Raw genomic sequence first — 11,455 nt, forward strand, 5'->3', positions numbered from 1 at the left:
GAATGTTTTCATAGATTTCATTCATCAGCGGCGGATCCAGAGGGGGGGGATTGCCCCCCCAAAAAAAAAAAATTAAGCCCTGGATCCGCCACTGTCATTCATCAAGTTACAGCATTGAGTCTTATATCTTATACGCATTTAATTTAGATATTTAGTTATACCAGATTATAAGTAAATCTATAACCTGTGGTGACACTCACTTATCATAAGGTTTGCACCTCATAAAAAATACACAAGTTACGCCTATGTATATAATTTGTATTATACGAGTATGTCAAAATACGGTGGCAGCGCGCTAAATCAGGCGCGCATTCATGGCTCCTATAGGATATCTTTGACAACGGCATAATATATATATACAGAGTGTCCAGCGAGGATTTACCCATTGCGATGTATTATCCTGAGATAATAAATATATTATCATAAATCTAGTTTTTTTTTTATTAGACTCACAGAGACTGCAAAAACTACACATATTTTATTTTTTTATTTTTTGAACATTTCATTTTCATTTATCTCATGGTATTTAATATTTTTTTTAGTTCATAGGTAAAATGGCCAAAAACCGATTTTAGTCCGGACGACGAGTCCCTTTCTACGGCTTCTGGGTTGTGGGTATATCCTCACGGAACACCCTATATATATTAAGGGTAGGTATAAGTGTACCTATATCTTTTAATTTAATATATAATCGACTATTTTCGACGACTGACACTCGAACTCGGCAAATTCTGTGACTTAATTAATATAATAATTTATTAAAAGTAATGAAAACATACAACCAAATGTGAAATCGATGTAATAACACGTCTATACGACGTAAATTCAAGACATTTTTTTATAGATTAATAGTTGTTTTGTACCATGTGTCCGTGTCGTGTAGGTAATATGAAATTGAAGTTTCTAAACGAATATACCTATATTTATAATATAACACCAATAATTTCCCGAGACTTGTAATAACGTCGTTCATCTGAAGAAGGTATACAGTATTGTTGTTCAATTGGTCCTGAGTTATGACTCCCGGATTACTAATTGGCTCTCCAAACAGTTGCGAGTTGCCACTTGTCTATAGTTAGCTATATATAAGTTACGAGATGAAACATTAAACGTCACTCACTGCACATTTTTTATATATAAATATCTATATCATATATATGCTCCTTATATAGTATTAATGGAGTGGGCTTTAAGTAGTGTATATAAATTCAATAAATCCTATTAAACGTGCGATATACATTTACATATATTATATGTTTGAAGTACCTATATACTATAGTCTATAACAAATCATGAATGATAATGGATTATACACAAAAAATAATGCAGGTCCATCGGTTAATTTTCTATCATCAACTTATATAAATTAAAAATATCTTCTGTTCATTTAGTAGATAAAAAATGTTTTCATACATTAAATTATCTATTTTAAAAATCTATTCGAAGTTTGTTTCTTGTAAAATACTAAAATATTATATAAGTATAATGTATAACAAAATAAACAGCGATATACTTATAAACAAATATTAAGCAAAACGTTGAGCGTCACATACAACATTAAATTTAAGGTGATATTATCAACTAAGTGATATATGGTATCTTATTAGGTTTTAGGTTAGGTTATAAGGTAAATCACCGCAGTAGTCAATATTGTATACTGGCGTGTAACTACCATATGACCATATATAGGTAGTACCTAATTTATAGAAATTTATTGCCATTTCCGTGGTGGCATATTGACGAAGTGGAGTTATATACAATATGCATAATAGGGAGACATAAATCGTTTACGGCAACGTAAAATATGGCCATATGGGCGAACGTAGAACTTTATGCATGGAATTACCTATATCCACCATAAATGCGTGTAGGTACGTATGTGCAAGTGTATTTAGATGGGTTATGAAACATTTATTTCGCTATGGAAATGTCGAGCCGTTATACCTATCAAGTTTAAACGACACTTACCGGAGGAGTATCGAAAAGCAATACGTCACGACCTCTGATTATCATGAACCTTGCACAGTAACTTTGCCAAGGGTGGTTATTGTTCAGCACACCCTCGTTTACCCATCCCATGTACTCGATTTTCTCGTTGATACCAAAATTTAAATTGTAGAGCTTAATCTGAAAAGAAGAAAACATAATATTGATACAATTAATAGGTACAAATATAATTAATATTTAGTAATATGTATCGATAACAAACAAATAAAAGCTTAGTTAGGTATACTTGTATTTCTGAGAGATTTGCGATGTTTTCTGAAATAAGTTTGACCCATTCGGACAAACTTTTGACATTATCGCAATGTATGATAGTAGAATTCAGATCGTTCATGCCATGCACTTCGAAACCGTTTCGCCGCAGTTTGTCCGTACCCTGCACGTATCTGGTTACATAACCCATCATCAACGGTACTGAATTCAAAATAAAAATCATTAAATAGACAAATATACGTATATTAGGGGAACATGGGGCAAAGTGTTATCTATTCATTTAATGTAAAAAATGTATAATATTATTAGATTTATGGTTTCCTTGGTCGTCTGAGATAGTGTGGTAGAAGTTTTGAATCGAACTAGTGATTATTTTGTAATTAATCAATGAAAAACTGGAAATATGCCTATTATAATTTACTTGATAATAGAATTGCATAATTTGTTATTTATATATTCAATTATTTTGCGCTTTGTTATTAATAATTTTTTTTTTTATTTAAAAGTCTATGATTTGATCTATGATTTAAGTTCTTTATTTATGTTTAGGTATTTAAATAAAATAAAATCAATGGCTTTAAAATTTGAAAGGAAAAAATTGATTTTTAAGTGTATTACAGGTCTTTAGACATTAGCGGCTTCACTTTGCCCCATGTTCCCCTATGTAACTAATAATCATACTTATAAGATAATCCATCCATGGTCCGTCTTCTGTGTCACTTTCTCCATTATTGTTGTTGTTTTTACTACCGTTCCCTGTAATAATTAAAATTATATTAGGTATTACCTATATATATGGTGAATGTTTATCCAGATGTTTAAATTAAACTTTTATGAATAAGTCTAAAAATTAAGATAAGAGGTATAATAATATCCATTATTATTATATTTTATGATAGTGTAGTAATTAATATATAAGTATCTGAAGTATAAAATATACGGAAAAAAGTGGTAAATTAATATACGAATTTCGAAAATTATGTTAAAAAGACTGATTATTTTAATTTTTAAGATCTATAATAGTAATAAGTTTATTTTTCCAATATAAATTTTCAGTGATACAAGAAAGTATAATAGTACAAATTAAGAATACTTAAATTATATCAACTCACTTCTAAAAAACTAAAAGCTTATGCTAAGAAGTGAGAGTTTCTTATAACATATTATATAAACGAAATGACTTAAAAATTTAATACAACATGAGAGAATAAAGTAAAAAAAAAAACTTACAAATCATAATTAAATGTAACATAATCAAACTGGTTAAGCTTAATATATGATTTTAAAGAGTTAATATTATTGAAGTTAAAAAGATTTAAATTTTTAATTTCTGACACAACGATGTACATTTGTAAATAGGACTCTGAGTGGTTACAGTCTTCTAGTATTTAATATAATTATGATTAGAATGACATTTATTTCTAGTATTATAATTATGTTCTATGGTAATCAAACAATGTCTATATTTATAAACAAGTAAAAGCAAAGATTTATAATATAACATGGATATAGGTTGAACATTAAAGTCAATGTATCACTGATTTGTTGGATATAGAAACGGCTTAGAGATAATTACTTTCATTAAACTATTAATAGTTGTATTTAAAGAAGTCAAATAACATTTATAGGTACCACCCCCAGAAGGGCAATCCATAGTAAACTAAAGATTAAACTAATGACATATAAATAATTCTCGGTCCAAGTTTTTGATAACTTAAGATTTATATACGATACGTAGTTTTTCGACCATTTGACTGTAATTTTAAATAAACTTCTACTTGGTGTTCTTTAATCACTTTAATAGATTGGGGGGGGGGGGGGGGGGGGTTTATAAAATTGAACATTCAAATGCCTGTGATATGATTCTGGACCATTGGTAGTCTTTGGCTTGTCCGAAGGTGGCTCAGCCCTTTTGTGTAAGTTAATGTAAATGAAATTTTAATAATACATTTTTGAAGACTTATAATTTTAATTTTAGCGAAAACCGGACACATACGCACACGTGACACGATCGTATCACAGACACCAACTGATATAGGTGGATATCTGGTATACGATTTAAAACGTTTCACTCGAATTTCAATTAAAAATAAAATAATGTAGGTATCAGGTAATACAATTTATTTTTGCGCTTTTATCCCACTACCGAGGTACAATAGCGCAAATTCGTTTTGCGCTTTTGAGTTATCGAAAAAAAAGGTCAATTTATGCTTTTGGGTTTCACCGGCTAAAATATCAAACATCAGTATTGTTTATTTGTTTTGTATAGAATTTGATTTTAGGTTAAAATGATAATGAAATAGAGGACCGTATACATTTTAAGATATTGTGTTTTTACTGCACATTTTTAATATTATAATTATTAATTAATAATGAAATAGATCAGTGGCGTAGCCAGGGGGTGGCTAAGGGGGCTATAGCCCCCCATCCATTGACCGTGTTGACCTTAGAATCTTATCAAGATTAATGAAAATATAAAAAGTGTAAATAAAAACATATTGTATTTGTATACTTAGACCCCCCCCCCCACCCATTCATAATTCCTGGCTGCGCCACTGAAATAGGTAATATGCTCGTTGTCGACAGTCACATTACTCGTATAATAGGTATCTATAATTATCACCTAAAGGCTAAAATTACGTACAAAACCTGGTTTATTATCATTTGGTTAGGTAATTTTTTATGTCACTAATACAATTACAAAATGTTATATCATAAATTAATTACTCAAATATGTATAATATAACGAATTAAACATTGATAATAATATAAATAAATACCTCTTCCTCCGAGTAAAAAAGGCGCTGCAGCTTTGTAGTGTTTGACCAATAATGTAACGTGATTTCCAGAATTTCGCAAAATGTGTAAAGCTGCATCGTGGCAAGCATTTGTGATCAACTGGTCGTTCACTGTTTTAAAGTAAAATTAATTAACCACAATAGTAAAATACGAAATTTAATATTCTGTTATAACGTATTACGTATACATTATAACAGTTTTCACAATTTACTCATAAATCATAGCTTTAAATGGAAGTGACTGGAGGGGTTGTGCATCTCCCTAGTAAATATAAAGTCAAACTTTCTCAAAACTATAAAAAAATATTAAGAGAGGTAATTAGTTACCAACGATTATATTACTATTATTAGAGTTTCGCGTTTTAATTAAAATGTTTTTGAGCACAACATTTGTATTTACAATTAGCATAATCACCCTTTCTCGCACCCCCCATTAAAAATTAAAATATGTTTTATATGATTTTACAAATAGTTGCAACATGTATACGTGTTTATTATATTTTGCAGTTATATTTATTTAGAGTTTATCTGTACCTATATCGATGATAGTTAAAAGTTTAGAACATAAATAAAAATAATTTACAACATATTTTTGTTTTCATACTATAATTAGGTATGTTATGCTTACATTGACTACTGCTACTTCAAAAGTAGGTACACGTATTCCCACTTCCCAGAAAATTGTATGCTCTAAAATAATAATTTTTTAAACGAAATAAAAATGAGATAGTTTAGTTGTGCTTAAAAACTCAGATATTGAGGTGGATTTTTCTTTTATACATTACCGGTTATTTAAAAGCAATATTTGCTACTATATGATAAACCATTTCGTACTGAAAAATGATACTGAGCGGACATTTTGTTAGAAATACAAATGCGTTTACGTTTAATACGAATCAAAATGACTGGTCTTTATTATGGCACTATACCTTTTATTATAGCATCTCCTACGAATAACCTTTTTGTGTGGTAAGCGGCTCCTCCTTCGGGAATTCTCGATATCAATATCGGCAAACTGTTCTCTTGACCACCTTTGACGCTTATTCCGAGGCTACCGTTTTTTCTTGCCACTGTCACATATCTCAACTGTTGTTAAAAAAATATATATAAAAACAATCACGTTATATAAATGTTACTGCGTAGCTGCAATGCAGACATGCAGTTTTGGTATGAACAAAAAAAATGGAATGACCGACATCGTTTAATTATTTAGTATCTATTATCTTATCAACCGTCATCCAAATAATGAGTTAGACAATTTGATAAATTCACATATTATACATTTTTAATGTTATCTCCACCAGTATTGTACTATTGTGACTTGCAATGTGTCAATTTTCGATGACCCTGTTTATTTATAATAATTGTATAGAAATCACTGAAAACATACTACAGCACCCACACATTGCGCAAATCAAATACCTAGATCGTGTAGAAAATGCATCATATATTACGTACAACAGCGGTGGCAACTAATATACACAGTATAATGAGTAAATATAATATTAATATAAATAATTTTTTTTAGTTACATACATAATAGTTGGGACTAGGCTGATAGTTGTCGACGGTATCCTCGGACGATGACGACGACGACGAATGATGGTTGTCGACTACTTCTTGTTTCTGGAGTTTCAGACATTCCAGTGTCAACACCAACCGTACGGTTAACGAACCTCGATTGGAATCGTTCACTCGTACTAATCCCGTCTTTGCCTAGTTGTGTAATTCGTTAAAGTTTTCAAATCTATTATTTAATAGTGATGCAAAATAATGCAAAAAAATCTATTATGCGTAGATATATATTATTACTTTGATTCCGTCCAAGCATTCCTCTTTTATATCCGATTCTTCGGTACTATTTAAATTCAACCGCATAATTACTCTGTGTTGAGCACAACTGAAATCATAATAAATAAAACATCGTTAATTATGAAATATTGCAAAAATTAACAAAAATTAACCACAAAACTGCAGCCGTCTGCAGGAGTATGTAATATAATTTACCTACCATATTATATTTTCAATCAATTGTATAATTAAAGTAAGTATAGATTATACATTAAACAAACTTAAATAGTTATATGTGATTATTACCTACTGTCGTACTGATGACTGACCTAAGTGCCTAAAGGCTCTGTCAAACAGAAAGCGTTATTTTCACGTCGCCTGATTTTGTAATTTGTTACAACACGGCGTTATTGACGCGTTATTGACGCGTTATTGACGCTCGTGAAAGTACCACGCCGACGAGCCATTTACCGCGCGTTATAACGCGTTCTGTTTGACAGAGCCTTAACTGTCTAGTGTCTAATTTAGTATAATAATATTAAAAATACTAAAAAGTTAGATATATTTTATGTTATACACTATTATACGTTATACGATATGATATGCATTATAATTTTGAATATAATATTCAGAAAATATTCATATAATTTTCCAACTATTCATTACAAAATGCAAAAACAATTTTAGTTGTATTTAATGTATTTTTGTTATAAATAATAGCACAAATAATATTATATATTTTGTATATGAAATAATAAAATATACCAAATCCATTATCCAACTCACTTATGTATATAGTTTTATAAATATTAATAAAAGTACATTGTATTTTGGCAAGTTATATGGTTTTTGAGAGGGTCCTAACTATAAAAAATAACGTTTACCCCTATTATATATGACGGTTCGGTAAGGGTTTTATATATAAAAAGTACCTAACATTTTTATTTATTTTTAACATAGTAAGCGGTTATTAATATGAATGATTTATTTTCAACGAAAAAAACCATTAATGTGTTTGCTGTAAAAAAAAAATACATTATTTAAAAACAAGCGAAAAGTATTTAATGTTTAAAAGTGTTATGACTGTGAAGTGTGAACACCAAAAATCGTTTAGCGTGCTATGATAGGTCATCGAATAAAATAAAACTCATATTACATATAAGAGGTAGGTAGATAGGTAAGACATAATACTTATATTTTACGGTCAACCCTCGACTTCAGGTAAAGTCAATATTACCCGAGTAAACTCATATACTTATACTCAATTTCTGATTTTAAAAGGTATAAAGATAACAGTGGAAATGAAATGTTTGAAATGGCGAATGTTCAGTAATCAATACAATATTACCCGGATAAACACGGTGACCTTATTATACCGAAAATACCTGACCAATACCTATATAATATTATATAATATACATAGTATAAAAAACTCAAAATGATTATTTAATATCTACCCTTTTTAAAAATAGTGTAAAATAATAATAGGTAATTTGATTACTCAGTTACATGGATAAATAATTTTATCATAATAATAGTTAGACATGTAGTTATTATGCCGATCTAGAATCACTAAACTATTACTCGCCTGCAATTACTGCTACAGAATGTGCGAATAAAACGTTGGGTGTTAAGTAAAAACGGTAAACGGTTCAGTCTATACAATCGATAAAATGAAAAAGTATTATACACGACTGCACGGGATAAAGCGGTCGGGCCCGCAAATTGCCTAATTGTGAGAAAATATATTTCTACGTCATAAAAATCGTTATATGCTCCGTTACACATTGACACATCGTCGTGACGTATATTATACGTCGAGGTACTTGGCGCGATAAACCGATAAAACTAAAGTGACGGCCGCGAAGTTCGAGGGCGGGTACACACCACCACGATCGCATAAACGCGTACAGTCCACCGCATCTGCTGCAGGGTTCATCGGGAAATACTAGGAAGATGCGTGCCACCACTAGATTAAAAATGTCGAGAGACAAGAGTTTAATCGAATCCCAGTGCGGTGGGGCCCGAAAACCGATTGATTTCCCGGAAAAGTCACACGGCTTGAGAAAAAAATCTAAACGGTTCGGAGCTCCCACGTGCGAAAAAAAATTCGATTCCGACAATGATTAACATGTGTTGGCATATACAAAATTATCCTCGTATTTCCTTTTACGTATATATATTATAATAATAATAATGTAATTTTAATAACTCGCGGTATACTATATAATACGTATATCAATATAGCCTGTTATTCCCTGGCGACCCCTTTCCCGAGAACTCCAGCACTTGACGATCACCATATCCGCGCATGTATACATCGATGCACGTATAATTACAGTACATCGTCATTATATATATATATATATATATATGTATGAAATATGTATATAATAATATATACATCGTCGTCAATCGTGTCGTGTGCGGCGCGATGATAACCGCGGCCGACATCGGAGGGGATCGGGTCTCGGCTAAATGTCTGGTGTTTGCGGACGTTATATTATTCAATATATTAATATTAACATACATATATAATATTATATGTATACACTTATATTATATTGCCGCCGGTATATACGCACTGTATGTGAGGTCGATGGGGTGGTTTTGGCGTGTGACCGTAGGCGGCGGCGGCGATCGAACACAATGGTTTTGTGTGTGTGCCTCTGTGTGTGATGTACACGCATGTTTATGTGTGCGGCGCTACGGGAACGGTCTCTCCCCCTCCCGAAAGCGTTTTCTCCGGCGAAGAGTTCGTGGGAAATCGTGTCCGGAACTACTCTCACACACCCCTTCGCGCCGTGTATACCCTTATATATCGCCACTTTTACCCATCCACCCGCCGCGCCCGCACGCCGCCCATTATATAATTATAAACATCGGACTTAATCTCCTATGCACACACACATAAATAAAAATGTTGTACTTACGATTACTCGTATTGTTCACCGTAGTGCTACCTACACGCACCTAATGAGTATATTATGATTGTGTGTGTGTCTATGTATATATACATATACATTTTACCTATTGTAAAATCTATACCTGATTCACCTCGTGCATATTTAGGCGCGTGCCCGACGTGTACCTTATATGATGTAGTGATGTGATGATTACAATAAAAGCCTCTGTCGGTCGCCACTGGACACGCATTGACACATGCACGCGCATCATAGCCGTGTATTGGCATACAGGTGTAATATTATTATCTCGTGTGTTTTTCATTCAAATCTATATACTTACATCATAATCATTAATAACTATTGTATTATACGATTGTGAATTCATTACATTTTTGGAAAAAATTTTTTGCTCGCAATATAATTTAGACGAACAAACAAATAATAGTAAATAGGTAAAGTAAAATACTATTGAAAATAGTGTTCTATAATGTAGACTTTAAAATTTTCTATTGCACACAATTATTGCAGGATCTATATTAAGTTAATGTGTGTTATCACTTATGGCAATTATAGGTATATATATCTGTAAGTGAGAGCGTGAAATGTTTACATAAATTATATTATGACGGTATATTTAATACTATTCTTATACGCAGACGAGCGTTTTTGCATTTTAAAATATAATTATTAACATTATTATATTTATAAAAGATAATTAGATTTGAATTCGATGATAATGTGATCGAGACGACACGCGTGCTAGACAGTGGCGAGGAGTACAAAATAGGCACACTCGGCACGCGCGCAAATCGACTCTGCCGCACGTGGTTAAACCGCAAGACACGCGCTCTTTATTATATTGTATAATAATAGGTGTAGTAATCGCCATTCAAGGAGCAGATGAACGGAATAGTTTTTAAAACAAAAACGAATTAAACTTGCACCATCGTCGGACGGCTTTTAATATTTATCTGCAAGCCACTGCAGTTTGATATAGTTTATTGTTCAAAATAATATATTAATCCTGCGAGTTAAATAAATTAAATGTTTTGTTGACAAGATATATTATGCGAAAAAAAAAATATTAAAAATAAATATTTCATGAATAGTATAATACCATTAGGAAATTAAATTAAAATCTAATTTTCTTTCAAAATACTTACACAATGTAATATTTTAACTCGACTAAAAGTGTATTTTAATAAACGTAAATATAACCATAATTTATTAAACATAGCATACACCCAAAGGCCAAAAGGATAGGTTAGGTTATAAATATTATACTACGGTCTACGATTATAATATATCAAGCCCAAGCCCCTAAATGTTAATTATTACTATTGAATAACATATTTCATTCAAATTATTAAGTAATTAAAAAGTCTTTTAGCAAAAAAAGGTTTGAATACCTAAAACATAAAATACATCACAACTTATATACGAATATAATGGCATAATAACTGAAAACTATTATAGATGTATAAACATTAATTGTTCAGTTATTTTTATATTTTAAAGACAATTGTTAAAGATTTAAAAATATTGCTTTAAGCTTTCATTGAAATATTATTATATTAGAGTTAAATAATAAAATTGATATAAAGCCTTCAATAATTTGAAGAAATTTGTTTAGGGGCCTCAGATGTTATAATAGCTTCTTTTTGTTACAATATTGAGCTGATTTACAAAAAAAAAAAAATATAGTTCCTAATAAAACAACTATTGTCTTTAAGTAAGATCTCA

The 11,455-nt window shown here is 30.9% G+C and overlaps 1 protein-coding gene across 1 annotated transcript in view; it reads right to left on the reverse strand.

Moving 5' to 3' along the window:
• The window catches only part of LOC100167319 (gamma-2-syntrophin), a 50,098-nt gene that overhangs the window by 8,747 nt on the left and 29,896 nt on the right, over window positions 1-11,455 (reverse strand). The window contains exons 2-8 of the mRNA XM_008183227.3: window positions 6,828-6,915; window positions 6,552-6,731; window positions 5,945-6,101; window positions 4,998-5,126; window positions 2,899-2,973; window positions 2,234-2,418; window positions 1,969-2,127 (exon numbers count right to left, since the gene is read on the reverse strand). Of these exons, the coding sequence (XP_008181449.2) occupies window positions 1,969-2,127; window positions 2,234-2,418; window positions 2,899-2,973; window positions 4,998-5,126; window positions 5,945-6,101; window positions 6,552-6,731; window positions 6,828-6,893 (951 nt within the window). The 5' untranslated portion in view covers window positions 6,894-6,915. The remainder of the gene's footprint in view (window positions 1-1,968; window positions 2,128-2,233; window positions 2,419-2,898; window positions 2,974-4,997; window positions 5,127-5,944; window positions 6,102-6,551; window positions 6,732-6,827; window positions 6,916-11,455) is intronic.

Source organism: Acyrthosiphon pisum, chromosome A1 (genome assembly GCF_005508785.2).
Source record: "Acyrthosiphon pisum isolate AL4f chromosome A1, pea_aphid_22Mar2018_4r6ur, whole genome shotgun sequence".
NCBI classification, from domain to species: domain Eukaryota; kingdom Metazoa; phylum Arthropoda; class Insecta; order Hemiptera; family Aphididae; genus Acyrthosiphon; species Acyrthosiphon pisum.